Source organism: Ostrea edulis, chromosome 9 (genome assembly GCF_947568905.1).
Source record: "Ostrea edulis chromosome 9, xbOstEdul1.1, whole genome shotgun sequence".
Taxonomy (NCBI): domain Eukaryota; kingdom Metazoa; phylum Mollusca; class Bivalvia; order Ostreida; family Ostreidae; genus Ostrea; species Ostrea edulis.
The window spans coordinates 7,610,179-7,632,899 of NC_079172.1; the positions used below are offsets into that span (position 1 = coordinate 7,610,179).

The 22,721-nt window shown below is 34.3% G+C and overlaps 1 protein-coding gene across 4 annotated transcripts; it reads left to right on the forward strand.

The window, feature by feature from the left end:
• Positions 1-1,923: 1,923 nt before the first annotated feature.
• On the forward strand, positions 1,924-14,443 carry LOC125658350 (steroid 17-alpha-hydroxylase/17,20 lyase-like). Of its 4 annotated transcripts, none has more exons than XM_056148422.1 (12): positions 2,051-2,119; positions 3,966-4,003; positions 6,162-6,334; positions 6,911-6,988; positions 9,596-9,694; positions 9,802-9,895; positions 10,229-10,384; positions 10,681-10,892; positions 11,054-11,182; positions 13,008-13,112; positions 13,216-13,347; positions 13,672-14,443. In XM_056148422.1, the coding sequence occupies exons 3-12, from the start codon at positions 6,196-6,198 to the stop codon at positions 14,022-14,024; spliced, it is 1,497 nt and encodes a 498-aa protein (XP_056004397.1). In that variant the 5' UTR covers positions 2,051-2,119; positions 3,966-4,003; positions 6,162-6,195; the 3' UTR covers positions 14,025-14,443. The 4 variants fall into 4 exon arrangements, with proteins under 4 accessions (XP_056004398.1, XP_056004397.1, XP_056004396.1 ...); XM_056148421.1 differs by having other exon boundaries at positions 2,058-2,119; positions 3,966-3,996; XM_056148423.1 differs by lacking the exon at positions 3,966-4,003 and having other exon boundaries at positions 1,924-2,119.
• Positions 14,444-22,721: the final 8,278 nt, after the last annotated feature.

The following is a 22,721-nucleotide window of genomic DNA, read 5'->3' on the forward strand; positions in this document are numbered from 1 at the left end:
TAAAACCTACCTGTAAGATATAAAACATTCATGTGTAATATAAAACTTACCTGTGTAATATAAAACCTACCTCTGTAACATAAAACCTATCTTTGCAATATGAAAATTAAGGAATAAACAATTAAGATAAATCAACAAATTTACAATTAGGGATTTTAAGATAGTCCATTGATGTATTTTTGTTAACGCCGTAGATTATCAGTATGTAGATTGCATACATATGTATTTGTTTATGTAATATACGTCTCTTGATAAAGACACGGGTTGCGTCGATAAATTCAGTGCACGCACGCAATATTTCGCGCACGCACGCGTATATATGTTAAAACTCAAAACACTGAACAGAATTTTTTCACTTTATAAATATATTCATATACATATCTAAAGTTTTGATTTTAATCAAAATACACATTTATAATAGTTACATGCAAATTTTCACGAAGTTAACATAATTTATTCTTCATAAAATCATATTTTTTGTTTCGTTTCAATTTCTGATTACTTGCGATTTTAATTTTAATCGTATAGAAATATTGAAAATCAATATTAACAAGAATAGATATGGGTTACCCCCATATCCAAGATATTCGACTTTTAATTTACTTGAATTTTCACTATGCTCAGCTGATCTCTAAGAAAAGACTGCACTTGTTATGAAACTGGTGTATAGTCCTTCATGTCCGTAGCAAATACCGTTACCAGTCTTTTGTCACTAGCAAACAGTGCACACACCGGTGCTTGCAAGACATATGAAAAAATGGATAGATGGCAGAAATACGGTACAAAGATATTTATGCTTTTTTGTCGAATGATAAAGAAGGAAATCAAGGAAGTTGGGGATTAGCAAATTTATTAAAATACAGCAGAAAAGTATAGCTTTAAAAATACTACATGAGAATGCGTATACCTATTAATACAACTTATTGGGGCACATACTTTGTGCAGGCTTAATTTTTGCTAAAAATGATCATTTTTATCACAAAATTTCCCTATCAAACCAGTCTTATTTTATCATTCTTCCCAAATTTTTCCTTTTATATCTGTATGGAAATTCAAAGCAAAGACATGAAAAAATTCAAATCTCTCGGAATAAATACAATTGTACTCTAATTTTTACCATGTAACAAATTAATGTGAACTTTAGAATGGCAAAAACAAGAAAGATTGATGTAATCTACACTTTCTCCAAATTTTGTGTATGGTATAACCTTAACAGCAAAGAAACCCTTAAAAAATAAATAGACATGAATATGTCACACTGAATACATTGCAAATATCTTCAGACTGGTGACCTTCACCTTTTAATTGTGGTCCGAATCCAGGTGTTGAGTGTTGTATACGCATTCCGTCATTAAACAACGGGAAAACCCCACATAAATTAATGATTAACATTCTCTCTCAGAAGAAATTGTATGATAATTAACGAACAATATTCATCAAAGTAATATAATTGTTGCAATAGTATAATCAATCGTGAAAAATTTTTCAATCGAAGAATGACCTATATTTCGTGAAAAGACGGAGGCAGCTAGCGTAGGAATATGAACACTTCTTATATACATTTCTGGGGGAAAAGTGATTTTTCTTAAAAACATTTGACTTTAATTTTGTTTTCTCCCACGTATTACATACACATCGATATTCTATACATTTGTTGTAATTCTGTATCTGCTGATCATGAATGGAACTATATTTTTTCAGAGCAATTGTGTGAAGAGTACCTGAATCCAGTAATATATCTTGAATAGATAGTATGCACTGATCGAATATATTAAATATCTTGAATAGATAGTATGCGCTGATCGAATATATTAAAAATCCAGTACGCTTTCTATGCTGACGTATCTATCTCGTCTATATATCTTCAATGTTATTGATAAGCGAATTACTGCATACGTCAACACAGACAGCGTACTGGATTTTGAACTAACATCAGACCAGATTTCAGGCATGCATGAAGTGTTATTTCAGTTTCTTTGTACTGTATAGAATATAAATGGGGTCAGAGTACTAGATTTTCACATTAGTCATGTGTGGTGTGCTACTTAATTTGTTTACACTAAACGGAAGAAAGACAAGGTTCATGGTCATGCACGTACAATGTGAATTTTAACGACAGGTAAGCACATACATGTGTATACAAGTTAACATTTAGTATCTCATTCCTATACATGTTTGATATATAGCGGAGCAAGTAGATTAAAACACCCTCTGTGGCACTTGTCAAAAACTGCGCAACAGTATTCAGTATGCCCCATATAAATATTGTGTTGTCATTTAGCAGAAATACACGTATCAACACTTCGCGAAAGTTACGTCCCTTGTCCGCCATCTCTCCCGGATAAAAATCGTATTTCCCTATGTTGGCGTTTGTAATTTTCCTATCTGTAGCTTTGTCATCTGTTATTTTTCCATCAATTGCAGTTAACTACAATATTCCTCAGATTGGGTTAACCCATTAACTTGTATGAAAACTTGGTAATTGGCTAAAATTCAAAGTAATAATTAACATCTTACATTTGGTAAGGTAAAGAAGGAAAACTTGGTTTTTCACCGATTGACCTTTTGGCTGACGCCTCAAAGGGACGTAACTCGCGGCGAAGTGTTGATACGTGTATTGTATCCTGTACATTTTCTATCGTGTTTTAATTTTGAGTCCGATAGGTGAACTACATGATCACGCCAGGTGTTTTCGGTCCGACAAGTGAGGCGGATGTAATGTGTTGACTAGTAGAAAGGACTTATAAACAGAGATGGTCAACCTGGGGTATAACTTTTATTGATTGTTTAGCATATAGCTGACATTGTGAAGTTTCTTTTATTCCACTTAACCAACATAGCGATTTTCAAATCTTATAGCAATTGCTGTTTTCTCATCTTAAATATTGATTTAATCTGTTCTCAGAGTTGATTGATATAAAAACACAAGTAGGCCTAAATAATAATAATAATAATAATGGAAAAACACTATGTTGAAAAGTGAGTAGTAGACTTAAACATTTTGAGAAGGGCTGACTTTTACAACCAACGGCGGACTTTTACAACCAACGGTTGACTTTTACAACCAACGGCGAACTTTTACAACCAATGGCTAACTTTTACAACCAACACGAGACCAAATGTACGGAATCCTTTTCGTGACATATCCGTATACATAAATTTAATGATGAACTGATGCAATATACGGGAAATGTTCAAGTTTTCTAAACATGAGAGAGTTGTAACTACGAACATTGATGCTTAATGTACACACGAACTTCAAGCGGAAATGCATGCTGTGACTTCAATACATTCACTTGAGTAAATCTTTAACATTCATTCATAGAATCAAATTGTGTGAAATTTTCACAAGACACGTTACATATATAATGCACAAGAGAACACAGAATAATCATATTACATGAGATAGAAAATATAAAGAGCATCCACTCACTCCATAAATACGTACATTTTCTTCATTTATACGTTTATTCTTTGGTTGTATCGACGCGATCGAAGCATTTATCTTCAAATACATTTGTATTTACATTTCCTACTGTTTTTATGTCCCCGAGATCGAAGATGGGGGGGGGGGGCATATTGTTTTTGTCCTGTCTGTCATTCTGTAATCCTGTCTGAAACTTTAACCTTGCTAACAACTTTTAAACAGTAAGTGATAGAGCTTTGATATTTCACATGAGTATTCCTTATGACACGACCTTTCCGTGGGTACCAACATTTTTGACCCAGTGATCTTGGAGTTTGACCTACTTTTTGAAAATTTTAACCTTGCTTATACCTTTTGAACAGTAAGTGATAGAGCTTTGATATTTCACATGAGTATTCCTTGTGACAACGGAAAGGTCTTGTCACAAGGAAGACTCATTGTATTGTATCTTTGGCCTTCAACTCGACATATAGATATATCGATGACGTTTTAACAGTAAACTAACACCTCAACTTTATGATAAACGAGATGATTTCAGATTCTCCATCGTCAACTTCCCAAACTTGGATGTATGTAGTAAGATTGTATTATCACTTTCATATAGTGGTTTTTCTCTCAACCAATTCACATGCATAAGCTTGTTTTGCGTATGGTAATTTTTTTAAATTGACAAGACAAGCTACTGACAAATACGTTGATGTTACAGGGGTTTCAACAATCTTTAACAGCAACTCTGATGGTCGTTGTAATGATCTGATTTACCTATCATTGACCTGTTTCATACCAATTGAGGCCATTCTTTAATCACTGATTTTGACTATGTATTACACTATTTAGCCGATCGAGAGTTAGTGTCCACGATGGCTGTGACCGGTCAACAGGGGATGGTTACTCATTTAGGCATCTGATCACACATCTGGTATCCTCAGGGGCCCGTGTGTGCCCTACTCTTAATTTTGTATTCTTTTTAGGAGGTATACAATTGATAACGGTTCGTTAGCTTCACCTTTTTATGCTCTGAAAGCTTTGTAATGATTAACAAATACAAAAACAAATACAAATTAAGATCCAAGCAAATTATTGATTCAAGATTTTTCACTAAACAGACAGACTAGTCCTGAGACATTTTCTATAAGTCATGTAGGAACCTCGGGGAGTCGGAAAAGGGACTTGTATAAATCATCTTCATCTTTCATCAGTATTAATGTTTGCTCTTAGCTGCATTGAAGTACAGGTTTTAGTAACTGAAACCTAAACCGGCATGTAAATGGTGAGATTAATAATTTCGATTTGATAAAATAACATGACTTCGATGAAATTCTTTAATACATTATGCATTTACATGTACTCCATAAACATGTAAACTGAATTGTTTTTTGATAAAGAATTACCCAATTGCATTAAACGTTGAAAATATTAGGGGGAGGGGTTGCAAACCACCTTAAGTCCGTCCGTGTGTGCTTTGGTCACTGTTCATTTTCTTCACCTTTTCATAGTTGAAATCTTATAAAGGGCATGAATTGTTCCCCTTTGTTAGCTGACCTGCTTTGGTATTCTGAGGCAGAAGAAAATCTCTCTTGTGGTCATCAACTCGACAATACCTATATCGACGAACTTTCATTTATTAACGTTTATCATTTTTATTCATATGTTGATTCGATATATCCGATTAGAGTATTCCACCTCTGCTTCGGATTTCGATATTTTATTGAACATATATGTTAACAGCAAACTAACAACTCAACTTTATGACAAACGGGTTGGCTTTAGCTTCTTCATCGCCAAATTCCCATATTTATGTAGCAATATTCCATCATCACCTGCAGATGGTATTGGTGTCTCTTAACGAGTTGTTCTGCTTATGATCAGTTTTTAAATCAAGGCAAGCTACTGAGAAACAAGTTTATGTTGCAGGGCTTTAAACAGTCCCGTTGAAAGTAAGCAATTCACAATCTTTGTAGCTATTATAGCGATTTGGTTTGCCAATTCATCATATCATTGGGTCCAATACTGTCTGGCGTGGTCGATATCAATTGAGGGCGTTCTTTACACACTGATTTTGAAAATGGTATACTCTGTTTACCTGATCAAGAGCGGATTCTTACTTCTCTTATACACCTCATACCACATCTGGTATATCCAGGGGTCTATTTTTGCCCTAAGCTAAATTTTGAATTGCTTATAGGGGTTATGAGATAGATCACTGTTCGTTATCTTCACCTTTCATAATAAAATGCATTTGGAAACTTTGAAACTGATACAGTGTTCTGTCTCAATTCGATACAGTTATCTTTGCAGAATATTAGTTTGTAAACATGCAAAGATCTCGATGTAGGGTTCGATATTTTATGGTTTATTATACGGATTTTTATTCAAAAGTATGTGAACTTCAATCAAAACTTTCATTTTCAATGACGGAAATGAGAATCTAAGGACGTGTTTGAAAACACTCCCGATGAAGGTTTGTAATGTCTGTGATGTTTTGTAATTAAACAGACTGCCTACCTTAATAAAATTCATGCATGCAATGATTGCTTCAGATTTCGTTTCTTTTGGATGCGTAAATGTCCAACTGCATAACAGCATTGCACAAACACAACATGACGTCATAGCAACGTTTTAATTGTACATATTCTTAATCTATATTTCTATGAATGTCATGTTTTGTTCATTTTTATTTTGATTTGTTTTGAGGTACTCTATTTCATAAAATTGATCATTTTCTTTATTTCAGAAAGAGATACAGTTAGGGAAAACGTGAAACAACCATGATCGACGTATCTATAAACACACAGACCGTTTTGGCGGGAGTTAGTATAGGTCTCGTGGTGTTTTATGCCATCAAACGAATGCGATATCGTCTGCCACCAGGACCATGGTCCATACCACTAGTCGGGAATTATTCAGGTCACTTTCAAAATATTTGTAAAAAATTCTGAAAAAACTTAGACCCGCGGAATCTGAAATTGGGCATTCCTTTTTCATCTTATGAAAACAAAGCTGTTACCTTATTGAGGATCTTGTGGAGAAATATTCTTATCAGAGGAATGTGTTGTATGATAAGCTAGAAAACAAAATCTTTTGCAAGATAAAAACCCTGAAATAAAAATATTTTTTTCGTAGGAAATGAGAAATGTCTTGTAAGAAACGTAGTACAATTACAAAATGCGGAAAAAATGAATGTGTTTGGGTTTTGTTGAAAGTCGATGAAAATATGACTTGCATTTTCTTAATGACACTGTAGTGAAATTTTGTTCACCTCAAAAAGCTTACTATACATGTATACCAACACTTGCATATTTATATAGTTGATCACTGTTCGTTATATTCACCTTTCATTTACATTCTACTATATTCTCCCCATTATTTGTGCAATAACAATGTGAGTATCCCCCCCCCTGTAAGTGAGATTTAACCTTTAGATCAAATAAAATGTATTTGAGAAAATTGTATGAAATTATTCCCCTTTTGTTTTTTTTCCAGTGTATACCTCGGTTGAAGTCCATAAGAAAGTGGTGGAACTCTCCAAGAAGTATGGTCCAGTATTAAGTCTGTCTTTTGGTTAGTTTGGGTTTATTTCCTGAAATATGATTTTGTTAAAGAAATTCAGAATGTTGTGTTGATCTAGTCGATTAGTTCGACGATATTTGCTCAAGCTGTCAGTTGATATGATTCGATTTAGATGTACGTGGCACACTACGGATAACTCTGTTTATTTGATCAAGATAGAGGGCTCACGGCTCACTCCTCCTAGCCACTTGGTCCCACCTTTGATGTGTCCAGGGGTCCGTGTTTGCCCAACTCTCTATTTTGTATTGCTGATATGATTTATAAGATTGATCACTGTTCGTTTTCTTCACCTTTCACGTGTATGCGATATTGAAAAGCTCTACAGGAGTCGTTGTTTTATTGTTCTTAAGTCGATAGAAGAGCAAGACGCACAGTTAAGATAGTTTGTGCTTCTTATCTAATCTGAATAATGCTCGGAAATTAAACACCGGGGATAATGCACTGAAAGTGAACATTTCAGTAAGTTGAAAATGTCAATAAAACTAAGTTTTCCAATGAATCTGATAAACTCATCTATTGTTTTGATGATTTCATTTGACATTTTATTATTTATCTGTGAAAGTGTCTATGACATATCAAACGTTATGGGATTTGATCTTTTCCATTTCTATTTCATACTTTTTATTTGTATTAATTTGTATGACGTCATAAATTACTGGGTGACGTTATCAGTATATTGTTATTGTCGTTAGACGTTCGACTTGTTTTAAGCGAATCATAAGAAAAGATACCCACCGCCACCCCTTCAACCATCCTGCTGTATATATTTTACACGTTGTCATTTGACTATAGTTGTGGCCTATTGTTTGTTGCCACCTTATTTTTCATCATAGTGATTATAATTTTCACACTATATCTTAACATGTAACTTTGGGAGATCCTAAACCAAGTCTATGTACAATTTGATAAGAAAGTAGGATCTCCCTAATTGTTTATCTTGATATCTTCTTGTCATCAATAAATGACAATTTTACAACTACCCCCCCCCCCAAATTGGTTAGTTTGGGTTTATTTCCTGAAATATGATTTTGTTAAAGAAATTGAGAATGTTGTGTTGTGCAAGCTCGGTCCGTCTACGCGCCAAAAAACCCGGTCGTCATATTTTCCCATACAAAGTCTATAACCTATAAATATAATGCCACGTTATATTACACAATATACACCTATGGTTATTACAACGATCTAGTTCGTCAATACAACATATTATTAGGTCAAATGCTGTCTGACGTGTTTTGTTAGGCCGTTCTTGGTACACTGATTTTGACTGCGGATACCTCCATTTACCTTATCAGGATATAGGGCTCACGACGGGTATGACCGTTCAACAGGGGATGTTTACTCCTCCTTGTCACCTGATCCCACCTCTGATGTGTCCAGGGGTCCGTGTTTGTCCAACTATCTATTTTGTATTGCTTGTAGGAGTTATGAGATTGATCAGTTATGAGATTAATCAGTGTTCGTTATTTTCATCTTTCATGTATAATGTAAGTAGGTCACATGTATATTCTAAATTTCTACTGTATAATTTTGGATTTCATTCCATTTTTTCTATTTGTATTGTGAACCTTTTTTCATTTGTAACATATAATTTTCCTTTGTATTGTATATAATTTTATATTCATAATTATGCAATACAAATAGAGAATGTGCAATATAAACGATTGTTATTTACAACTCAAATGAAAACTTATACAATACAGATGAAAGATTATACTATACAAATGAAAGAGATCGAATGTTGCAACGTTTGACACGTTATAAGCTATGCATCATGATCCAATTTATATGTTGGCACTATTAGTTAGCCAATCATAAAACGTGTTGAATAAGGTATTATATTGTATACTAATATTCTAATTGAATCGAGAGAATTTTTTTTCTCAAAGATCGAGAATTTGTATCTCGAATCGACTACATCGCCATGTATCGTTTCACTACTATAGTTGTTTATTTGCAAGTGCAACATAAGTAACTAGAAACATGGAATTCGATATAGTAAACATTTAGCAAAATATATAATGTATTATCGATGACTAAATGCTTTAAAACAAGCTAGTACATTGCATTATTAATTATATCTCAAAATATGTAAATGGTATAATATGAATGTTTTTCATCACTGGTAATTCTTTGTGTACGTTTTTTTAAATATGGGTGTTAATACTTTATACAGTTTGCAAATTAAAGGCTGACAACTATAAATTAACAAGCTTGGTTTCATCATTAATTGGTGTAGCCAACTTGTGTTAAACTTGTGTTATTTTAGAATTTATCTAACTTTTGTTATTTTTTGAATTGAGGATTGGAAATGATGACACCCCCCACACACAGACATACAGAGAGAAAGATATATAGAGTTTTGGCTCCACTTGTTTGAAACGCTGTTTTTGGCTATATTTAGATCTAAAACTTCATAGTTATTTCGGATTTCAAACATTTCGGTTGAGCATCACTGAAGAGACATTATTTGTCGAAATGCGCATCTGGTGCATCAAAATTGGTACCGTATAAGTTTTACATAGAGATGTATATATAGAGAGAGACGTTAAGATGTTGGATTACTTTCACCAGTAAATCTTTTTTAACACAAAAACATAGGTCCCAGAAGATGGATCATTTTAAACAATATCGATGTGGTGCTGGAGGCAATGGTGAAAAGGAAGGCAGATTTTGCTGGAAGACCAAAAATCACATCTGGTAAATAAATGAATTGTATTTATTTTGTTAGGTAATGATAATTATTTCAATGTATGCGAAAAAGTGTTTTTTTTTAAAAATGTGACACATTTTGATTGATAATTCAGGTGATTTATTTACGGAGGGAGGAAAAGACATTGTACTTAGTACTTACTCACCAACTTGGAAATTGCACAGGAAAATAGCAGGCAAAGCACTAAGGTACTGTAAAATAACAATTTTAGTAGGATGTTATGAAGAAGACTTTAAAAAACAATCTGCTAAAAAAAATTATGTGCTCCATAAAACCACATTAAACGAATGGGAATAAAAGGCATAGACAGAATTCTGACTTGTTACTGATGAAAGAAAAAGAACTTTACTTTCATGTCAATTGTTTGAAATAGTAATTTAAATATCAAATGAATTTTTGCTAGTATCTTATCTACTACAGTATCTCAGACGGAAAATAGACAAAATTGTAAAGAAATAAATTGTGGGAAAAGTGAAACATTTTGGACAAGCATATGTTCAGTAGTTTTACTGATGTTTTAGGCATTACTTACAAGGAGATCTACTTGAAAACATGATACAAGACAACATGAACAAATTTCTGGATAAAATGGCACAGGAGAAAGATCCGTTCTGTGCAAGAGATTATATCAATCTGATGGTTTTCCATCAACTCTACACCATTTGTTTTGGTGAGAAGTACGTATAGTATTCTTTGTAGTTTCTTATTCACGATATGGTAAACAATGAAAGAGAAATGTCACACAGTAATTGATAAAAAGTTATTGTAATACATTGTATTGCATAGTGTTGTTCGACGTCACGGGCCATCACTTGTTGCACTGCATTCATTTATTATCGAAGAATGTAACATACGGAATTAAACAGTATTGTACTTTTGAAATCATCTATTATTTTTATGAATCATTTATCTAATTTTCACAAATATTCTCTCTTTTAAATCAATTGTATATCAATGATTTATCCCTTTCTAGGCGAGCAGTGGATGACCCAGAAGTGAAAGGATTTCTAAAATTAGATGAAGACTTGCTCAACGAATTCGGAACCGGAGTGCTAGAGGATTTGTTTCCATACTTCAAGGATATATACCCAACAGCTAAATGGACGATCCTGGTGGAAAAAATTGGCGAAGTTTTGGCTATACTTCGTGCGAAATTCAAAGAACACTTGGACACTTTTGAACCAGGTTAGAGCCTTTCAAAGATTTGAAGTCATTTTTAAGGATTTCTTTGATGAGGAACGTTTGTAAAGGATGAAAATATCATGAAGTCCTAGTCATCAAGGGGTAGGCAGATGTATCGTTTAGAAAAAAAACTTTTTGTATTTGGCGTTCATCGTGTCTTATAGGTGTAAATAGAGACTTCATCGACAGTTTACTGATCGCCAGACAGGAAGCAGAAAATGAGGGGGATGAAGCGGCCCTGGAGAAATTGGACGATACACACTTAGTTCAGACCATATCGGACATATTTTTCGGTATGAGACAGTCGTTTTTTTAAAGATTTTAATTCTGAAGTATTCTTTATCATAGAAACCAGTTGCACATGATGTAAAAATTAAAATTGAATATGCGTACTTCAAGTTACATGTGAATGAAATCAAACACCAAGATGTGTGTGTGAATTACAGGACACTAATTGCCAAATGTTAAATCAGGAAATTAGGCATTGTTTTCTTGAAAAATTTACATTTACAGTTTTAACAAGGTTAAACTTGACCACCCCTGGTTAACCGCGGATGGTTACTTACCTAGAGCATCTTAAATTAATTCAATATTCAGTTTGATTATGGAATGAGTAGTGATGATAACGATGATAATAATAGTACAATTTATACACACTGATTTTGACTACGTATAACTCCGTTTATCTGATCAAGATATGGGGCTCATGGCGGGTGTGACAGGTCGACAGGGATTGCTTACTCCTCCTAGACACCTGATCCCACCTCTGGTATATCCAGGGGTCCGTGTTTGCCCAACTCTCTATTTTGTATTGCTTATAGGATTTATGAGATTGATCCCTGTTCGTTATCTTCACCTTTCGTATAACGCCTTATAAAACAAATTACTCTAAGGCACTTTACAAGAATAAGAAGAGGAATGCAACAGTAAAACATCATTAACTGACAGTATGAGATAAGATCTTACATCTGTAAAATTATAAGAAATAAAACACTATAAGCAAGAGCAATAGCTAAACATTCACAGTGTATACACGTTAGAATCTAAAAAGCTTATTCATAGAAAGGAGTTTTAAGACGTTTTGTTGGAAATTTCAAGAGATGTTGACTTCTTTATGTCATCTGGAAGGTCATAGAGATGTGCATTCATCTAGAAATGTGCGTTCATTTTGACAACAGTTTCACCAAAATACAGTTCAATTACACAGAACAGTTTCAAATTCACTGGCAACACAATGCATATGGAATCAGTTAGAGTTAATTAAGAAATGTTGAGTCAGTTGGGAGTTACGTTGTAAATAGCGATCATTTTGACAGCAGTCATAGTTTCACAAAATCAACAGTCACAGTTCAAATGCACCGTACAAATTCATTGGCAATACTACAAAACACATGAAATCAGTTTACTGGGCATGTACGAACGTCCGCTTTACAAATAATATGCCACAACAAAAATAGCCGGAAACAGCGTACCATCTCGTATACTAAGAAGGCGAGGCACTAGTATTGAAAAACCCACAAACACAGCAGCCACTATCCGAACTTTACATTATGTGCTTGTTTGATTTGAGATGCGTTGGTGGGAATTTGGACAGACGGCATAATGCAGTGGCCATCACAAAAGACATTTCTCAAATTATTGCTTCGACTGCTCTGGCTGAAGACAGCATCTGGAAGGAGGCCGATCCCGATGCGATTAACATTTATACTTATGTACATTGACACCAATATCCTGCACCCGATTTTAATTCAAGTATTTCTCGTTAAAGAAATCTATTTCATATGGAAATAAATATTATTGCTATGGTGTATAGCTAGACTCGAGATAAAAATGATGAACTGAAGTTGTTTTGAAAAGTTCTGTATTTGGTTTCCGTTAGTTATAAAGAAGAGGGGTTGCTTACTCCTAGGCACATGATCCCATCTCTGGTATATCCAGGGGTCCGTGTTTGCCCAACTCTCTATTTTTTTTTATTACTTATAGGAGTTATGAGATTGATCACTGCTCGTTGTCTTAACCTTTCCTTTAAGATTAAATGGGTTATTTCACTTATTTGGTGTTTTTCTTTTCGACTTGATTTACAACATTATGTATATTGTACGAATATTCTATGTGTAGCTGGAGTGGACACCACCAGAATGACCATGGACTGGTTTGTGTACTTCATGACCAAGCATCCGGAAATCCAGTCTAAATGTCAGGAGGAAATTGATAGAGTTGCTGGTAAGAATGAAAGAAATTTTCGATAGGTTGTTGTGTTTTTGATGTACTGCATAAATTTGGTCATTAAATAACTGATATACATTTGTACACGAATCTTTATTAGGTTTAGGTATGCCGTCGATGAAGAACAGGAACGATTTTGATCTTACAGAGGCGTGTGTGTTCGAGACTATGAGACTGGGGAATGTCGCGGGACTAGGTGTCCCGCACAAGACTATCTGTGATTCTGAAGTTGGTATGTGGTTTTTATAAAGTTGATGAATGTTCTGTATATTATATACAATTTCTATTTCCGCGATTTTATCTTGTCCGCAATTTTTGGCGAAAGATAATTTGAGCGAGTGCTTCAATGTTTTACTAAGTAAAAAAATGATTCAGGAGCTCTTCTATAGACAAAGAAACGAAAAACGCGGAAATTCACTTCACTCGAATGTAATGTAGTACATGTAAATAGAATGGTAGCAAATATGAGAACCTTAATCATCTCTTTAAAGATAGTGTAATTAGAATGAGGTAACTTGTTAATCGATATTCATTATTCTGATTATATCTAAAATAGGTGGATACGACATTCCTAAAGGGACTACCGTTATGATCAACTACTGGGCACTTCATCACGACCCCAAGTATTGGAAAGATCACGAGAGTTTCGATCCGTATCGATACCTTGATGAAAATGGCAAAATGAAACCAACAAGACCAGACAGCTGGCTTCCCTTCTCAGCAGGTCGTCGAGTTTGTTTGGGCGAAACCGTCGCCAAACCGGAATTGCTGTTAATGTGTGCAAATCTTCTGAAGCGATTTGAAATTCGTCTTCCGGATGGCATCAAAGCAAACCCCGAATACAGAATGATGGGATTTGGTGTAGAACTTCCGTCTGAGTACAAGATCGTCGTAACAGAGAGAGAGTGAAGAACTGAACCAACGGGAATAGTACCCGTCATTGAATACAACATTATTAAAAGTCAAGCGTTTATGTTCTATACATAGTAATATCGGACACCAAGGTGTTAGAATATCAATGTATCACTATTTTTCAAGACAGGAATTGATTTTGAGGTTGGTTAGAACTATTGAATTTAATGATATAGCTGTGTGTTTGAATGCCATGGACCTCAAGTATGATTCTATTATATAATTTTCCACTAATTAAAGCTTAATACATGTGTTATCAGCCATAGGCATGAGTATATTTGATACATTTAGTACAAAGTTATCACGCATCTAAATAGTATTATAGTATTTCTCATAGCGATTTAGATGTATAGGCTATTTCTGTTTCTTAAAATAATTTTCTATTCAATTAAAGTGATGTTATACTTATACTGCAATACTTAGTTTTGTCTTCAATTTTTATGTGAAGGATATCAACCAAAACTGTCCATTCAGTGAGAGAAAGAACTGATCAAGGTTCAACGTCTTTGGTTCAAAGAACGGACAGGTTCATGGAAACCCCTTAACGATGATAATTATGAATAAAATTATTTGAAGATAGTATGACAACATACCCAGGCTTTTGTAGAGGTATGTTTCTTTTGTACAGTGTCATGTAAGTTATAAGGGTACCTTGTGGTGCAGAATTCTTTTTTGATTTTCACTCACTTTATAGTACTAAGCCATATCAATATGCCTTTCTCTCGCGGGGAGAGCATTTTCATTGAGTTAGGAGAATACTTATAAAGAGTAGACAAGACAATTTCGGAACGTGCTTCTGAATCCAGTGAAATTCTAATCCTACTAGGCACCTGATCCCACCTAATCAGAATAAGAAAGAATTACAGGATAAAAATATTTTAACTATAGGGCAATGATGACCAAATTTTTTTCTAATATCAATAAAATATGCTTGCTCTAAGAATATCGGTCAACAAGGGATGCTTCCTCCTCCTAGGCACCTGATCCCACCTCTGGTATGTCCAAAGGTCCGTGTTTATGCAACTTTATATTGCATTGTGGGAGTTATGCGTTTGTCCTTATCATAAACAAAGGTAAATATGTTTCCTCTCTAAAGTTGTTTGCATTGCACCTCTTTTCGTTTGTAACCAAAGATTTGTAGGTATAGATGTGATTCGAATTCGAATTTAGCCATTTGATTCGGTTATTATCGATTCAATTACATAAATAGAAACTTGGTTATTCAACATTTACTCTCAGTCGCCATCATCATCTACACAAATACAAGAGATAATTTGATGACCACATTTTGTTGAAATTTCAATCAATAAAAATAGAAATTAAAATGAATAGATAAAAATGAAAATATTTTTAACCATTCATGACTAGATTAAAGCTGACATGAATTAATAAATATAGTATAATTCTATATGTCCGCCATATTTCTTTGCTAATCCGCCATATTAGTTGGAATTTCTATTGTTATATGTATAGGGGTTCGCATGGTATATAAGGGGACGAGCTTTGCTACGCTTCACTTCACATCAGTGTCTTCGATTTACCTGTGCGGGTAACTTCGACAGGTAACACGTACATCTCCGATACTAATTTATAGGACATCAAGAAGAAATGAAATCACGTTTTGGAACACCACGCAGTGCTCAAAATTATAATAAACATATCGTACAGTAGTAAATCATTCTAAATATATATATTTGGATAAATATATATAGAATTCCTTTTCTTTACGTGAACGTGCGTACATTTGCAGTAAATATGTCAAAACTATACAAAAATGCGGAGAAATATTTCATCTTTTATTTATTGATAAAATGGAATAAGCAAAGAGTATACAATCTATACCATTCACAATTACTTCAAGTAAAAGGCAAAGACATAAATACTACTGTACTTATAAAAATGGCATGTATGCTCGCCATGTAAACGCATCGAATGCGGACGACTATTTACCTGGGCCTACTCGTAATATCTGTAAAGGACCGCAGATGTACGTGTACACTTGTCGAAAATACTCTAAGTAGTAGTAAAACTCCCTTTATTTGCATAATCCATGAAACAAAACGATAAACTCCATTTGCATTCCAACAGTAAACAACATTGTCCATTGTACAGACTGCGACACACTTAGCCCGTGCCGATCAGCTATCTTCAATCAGGGGAAGTATCAGAGTATAATATTTACCCTGTATTGTGCATGAATCCTTATACCATATGATTTACTGGTCAGAGAATTGCAGATTTATAAATCAGGAAATCGTTTAGGACATAAATTTGCATATACAACACTGTACGAGTGTATGGGATAAGAGAGAGAGAGAGAGAGAGAGAGAGAGAGAGAGAGAGAGAGAGAGAGAGAGAGAGAGAGAGAGAGAGAGAGAACAACGAGAGAGATAACGACGAGAGAGAGAGAGAGAGAGAGAGAGAGAGAGAGAGAGAGAGAGAGAACCGATGATCTTGTAATAATCGTGCTCTTATTAAGACAAATGATATCGTTAATTCAATAAAAAGAGAACAGTACTAGTAACTCAATATTGCTCTCATTAATTGATAATGCAGATTTATTTGATTCATTTAAAGCACGTATTAATTAAAAATTAAACATATTTTTAAATAATGTTATTTTCAATTACTTCATTTTATGCTAATTTGGCGCTCAATAGATCTTATATATCTATGCCATTTTGCGTTATTACATTCTGCGTCTAACTCGACGCAAATTGTACTAATGCAAAATGTAATAATCGAGTTTATCATATTATGCGTCGTTATCAAACATCAAGGGGAGAGGACAAGAGTGTCTGTCACCCACCTTTAATAACAATATCCATTTTTTGTTAGTTTGTAATGCAAATTAAAGATACATTGAGTGACAACCCCTCCCCCACTTACCCCAGCTTGAAAGTTCTGATATAATAGTAGAAGACACACATTACCACCAATTAAGAAAATTAAGATATGAGGCACTCATAGTAGAGGACTCTAACCACCCCATCCGACCCCCAACGATTGAAGAAAATGAAGTGTAGGGGAAATTATTGAGGTAGTCAAAGTAAAAGACTCTTTAACCCTTCACCCCACATTAGGACTTTGAACATCGGACAAAACATCTTGGTTTGTTTGGGTGTTTTGTTTTATTTTATTGCTGTTTTTGTTCATCTTTTTTAATTATTAGCTCTTCTGAGCCAAAGGCTCAAAGAGCTAATGCTATGGCCATTTGTGCGGTGTGCGGTGTGCGGTGTGCGTAAACTTTTTAGAAAAAGGGCTATAACTCAAGAACCCCTTGGCCAATTTCTTTCAAATTTGGTACAGGGTATCATTGGCCCAAGGGCTTTCATACATACTAAATAAAGGGATGTGACCCTTTAACAAGGGGAGATAATCAGGAAAATACAAACAAAAGTAGTGGTTGCTAAAAAATCTTCTTCTCAAGAACCACAGGGCAGATTATCACCAAACTTACACATAAGGATGAGGATATGTTGTAGATTAAAAATTGTTCAAGGCATTACCCTGGGGCAAAGGGCGTGGTCTCAAGGTCACTTCAAAGTTGACCTAAATTTAAATTTTTTTTAAATTCCTTAAATCTTAGATATTTTAGCCATTATAAGGACTAGGATCATCAAATTTTGACAGTTGATGCATCTTAGGACCTTGTGTCAAGTTGTCTCAAAAGTAGGTCACGGTGACCTACTTTTTGAATTTTGCAGGTATTTATTTTAAAATTAATTTTGATGCATATCTTGGACACTTTGAAGCCTATGATCATCAAAACTTGTCAGTTGGTGGATCATGGGACCTTGAAATGCGTCAACTGAAAAATAGGTCACCGTGACCTACTTTCTGAATTTTATGGCTTATCATTTATAGATATATTTTAAGTTGTTATTTCAAATACCGAGAGGTTTAGAATCATCAAATCTTGTAAGTTGATGCATCTTGAGGCCCTAAAACATATTTATAAAAAAGTAGGTCACAGTGACCTACTTTTTGAATTTTGCAGATATTCAAATTTCACATTTTCAATTTTAGATGCATATTTTGGGCACTGTAAAACCTAGGATCATCAAACTTTGTCAGTTGATGCGTCTTCGTCTTCGGTTTGTGTCGACCAAAAAGTAGGTCACCGTGACCTACTTTTGGTATTTGACAGCTAAATTACTATATTTCAGACACTATTTGACCTACAATCATCAAACTTTGACAGTTGATGCATCTTGAGTCAACGGAGTGTGTCGACCAAAAAGTAGGTCACCTTGACCTACTTTTGGAATTTGACGGCTATATTTATATATTCAGATACTATTTGACCTACAGTCATCAAACTTTGTCAGTTGATGGGTCTTGCATGTTCAAAGGGTGTTGACCAAAAAGTAGGTCACCTTGACCTACTTTTGGAATTGGACGGCTATATTTATATGATTCAGATACTATTTGACCTACAGTCATCAAACGTTGTCAGTTGTTGGGTCTTGCATGTTTGAAGGGTGTTGACGAAAAAGTAGGTCACCTTGACCTACTTTTGGAATTTGACGGCTATATTTATATATTTCAGATACTATTTGACCTACAGTCATCAAACTTTGTCAGTTGATGGGTCTTGCATGTTCGGAGTTCGATGACCAAAAAGTAGGTCACCATGACCTACGATTGGAATTTGACAGCTATATTTCAATATTCAGATACTAATTGGCTTAAAATCATCAAACTTTGTCAGTTGATATTTCTTGGGTTCTCAAAATGTGTAAATTAAAAAGTAGGTCACATTCACCTACTTTTTTTGAATTCTTAGGATTTAACTAAAGATTTAGAATACTAAGAGGCTAAGAATAGAAATGGTGGGGTTGTACAATTTATCAGAAGAGCGATTCTAGGCCCTTGGGCCTCTTGTTATTTTGAATGGCAAGAAATTTTGAAGAATCCAATTTTCCATTTTTTCCCCTGTTGTACCCCCCCCCCCCATGAAAAATGACGATACATGTCTGGTTATTACATGTACATTTTGTTTTGCAACACGTGCATGTATACTAATTGAATGGTGCATGTAGAATTGCACCCTTTACCAAGTTGTCCTTCATTTACACAGTGTAAGGAACGGTAAACCAAAATCACAAAACAAAATGCATAAAGACCAAGATATTTTCAAGCGTAGGAACTTCATTCATGAATACATAAATACATGTATTCAGAAAAATCGCATGCATGCATTGCAGGACTATAGCATTTGTGTGTTTTAACGTTTCTGTAACATGCCATAATGATTACTTTGAGGCCTGAGTGTAATTTATTCATAAATATTTTCATTTCGTAGATCTGGCGCAATGGCCATACCGCTGTACGTAGAAATTTCAAATTCAAATGTATTCGATAAGATGTTAGTATGCATAAATCAGTAAAATTCGTGTTGAGCTTTTATTTGATATGATACAATGTCAATATACTGTAATGCATTAATAGGATATGCAGAAGGCAAGAGTATAAACATTTTCTTTTTTCATTATCAGTATCAATATCTATATGATCACGAAAAAACATTATATAATTTATATCCGGATTCATTTATACCGATTTAGATATCAATAAAAACAAAGCTGCATAGTTTGGGAGAGGGGTTTCTAATGAATCTGATGAAATTAAAAGAAGGAACTCAACATTTGCATTCAAACTAGATATACTTCAATATGAATTCATTTCTGCTCTGACTGAAAGCATGATTCTAAATTCGGGAACGAATCTTGCATACAAAATAATTAATAAGGGAACACATAAATTCGAGCTCCTTTGGAATTTAATGAAATGTAGATATGCACATTTCTTTCAACACGAATTGATATGTTGTTTCAGGCACGAAAACAGGGGGTTGGAGTGGGCAGGAAGGCTGGTCTGCTTTCCCCACTTTTTTTGACAATTTACTTTTCCCCCCGTTATTCTAACATACAAAGTCAGTATTTTCTACATGCACAGTTCAAACTAACATTTTTTAAAAAAAAATTGTAATGAATTCAATTATAAGCATCAACTCCTGTAAGTTTCCAACATATTGTCAATCACAAATTTTTAAATAGCTGGAAATTTTTAATGCTTGAAAGCTTACATTTATATAAGTGATCAATTTTCTTTCCTTCTGTGAAATGATATATTATAAATCGAAGTAGAACGGTCGCTCTCTCTCTCTCTCTCTCTCTCTCTCTCTCTCTCTCTCTCTCTCTCAATGAATATGGACATACAGAGACCGTAAATAATTATGTGGTTCCAAAAGAGACAACAAAACTATATTTTCGTTTAAAAATTTCCTTTCATATGTGTCTTTGTGTAATGAACTGTTTATTATGGATTGCAAATGTAATACACGCATTTGCACACAGATGTATATTTTCGATCATTATTCCCTTATTTGTATATCCAAGTTTGTATATGATCATCGAGAAATTTTGAATTGTGCACGCAATATATCCAACCAGATATTAGATTCCCCATTTCTATAAACTGCAAAACCTCGACCAGACAAGCATTCAATACAGGAAAAATTTTCGACTCTGACATCTCCCCTGATTGAAGACACACTGTTTAGCACGGGTGAAGTGTGTCGCAGTCTGTATAATGTAATGACAACGTGTTGTAAAGTTCTAACGAGATACAAATGGAGTTTATCATTTTGTTTCGTGGATTTATCAGAATAAAGAGAATCTAATATTTTCGGTAAGTGCACATCTCCGATACCTGTTGAATAGACGCCCGTATTTGATACTTTTTTTGGCGATTATACCGTGTGCATTGCATATTATGCATATGGCATGCACCTTTATTTTGCAAGAATTGATATAAATAATATATTTTATTCTCTTTGCCTATTCCATTCTATCAGTATGTAATTGGCAAATGATTTATCCGCATTTATTTTATTAGAAAATGCAAATACTTGCATGCACTTACAAGTATGCAAGAAAAACTATTTTTTTTTTTTTTTTTGCATTTTTGTCTAACTTATCTAAACTTCCAGAATGTTGCATTAGTATACAATCAATATTTTGTAATTTTGAGCAAAGCATAATGTTTTAAAATGTTATTTTATTTGTTTCTGATTCCCTATATATTACTATCGGAGATGTGCACTGGTCGAGTCCACCTAGAAAAATCACTCAGGTGTGACAATCACATTTGGGGTATATACAGGTAGAGTAAATTAGGCTACCTGAAAGAAATATGGCGGATAAGATGAGAAAGGTGTACGTATTTATTAATTCATGTCAGCTTTAAATTAACATAAACATAACAGCTGTGAAGGAGAAATTTCAAACTTACTGTGCTACTACATATGCCAGAATGGTGTTAATCAAATGTGGATTCTAAAATATTCTAAACAACTTTTAGTAAACTTGAAATCGCAGAATTTTCCCCAAATCAAAAACATTAAAACCTATGACTTTTCAACACAATACACGACCATTCCTCACGATAAATTAAAGACTAGACGTTTTGATATCATAGACAGTTGCTTCTTCAACAAGAATGGAAAACGGAAATATATCTAGTGATTAGTCATTCAAAAACTTGCTTTGTTAAACACCACTCTGATTCCACGAACAAGTACTCTGAAGTTGAAATAAAAAATATGCTAGAGTTCCTCTTTGACAATATCTTCGTTGTCTTTAATCATCAGGTCTTCCAACAGTCTTTTGGAAATCCCATGGACACAAATTGTGCTCCTTTGTTAGCAGACCTGTTTCTAAATTCATATGAAGCAGAATTTATTCAAAAACGTCTACATGAGAAGAAAAAATCTCTCGTTGTGGCCTTCAATTCCACATTTCGATATATCAATGACGTTTTGTCTATTAACAATAATAACTTTCATTCAATTGTCGATTTGATATATCCCTGTGAGCTCGAAATAAAGGACAGTACAGAGTCGTCCACTTCTGCTTCATACTTAGATATTTTTATTGAAAGTAGACATTAACGGTAAACTGACAACTCAACTGTATGACAAACGGGATGATTCCAGCTTCTCCATCGTTAACTTCCCATATTTATGCAGAGATATTTCATTATCACCTGCACATGGTGTTTATATATCTCAACTGATTCAATATGCAAGAGATTGTTCTGCGTATAGTCATTTTTTAAATCTAGGTAAGCTACTGTCAAACAAGTTGATGGTACAGGGGTTTCAACAGTCTCGATTGAAAGATCTAGTTCGTCAATACAACCTATCATTGGGTCAAATGCTGTCTGACGTGTTTCATACCGATTGTTAAGCCGTTTTTGGCACACTGATTTTGACTGTGGATAAATCCGTTTACCTGATCAGGATATAGGGCTCACAGCGGGTGTGACCGGTCAACAGGGGATGCTTACTCCTCCTAGGCACCTGATCCCACCTCTGGTGTGTCCAGGGGTCCGTGTTTGCCTAACTATCTATTTTGTATTGCTTATAGGAGTGATGAGATTGATCACTGTTCGTTATCTTCACCTTGCATGCAAATGTTGACAACCTTTAAAAACAGTTTAGCTGCATTTGAATATTTATTCACGCTTGATAAGATAAAATAACAAGTTACACAGCGTTTCATATTTATAGACAGGAGACACCATATTAAAGTTCAAATTGCTTTCGGTAAAGAATGTCTTTAGATATACAAAGTACGAGTCGGATATAAAAAATATATAACAGTTCAAAATTGAGTAGCAGCAGTA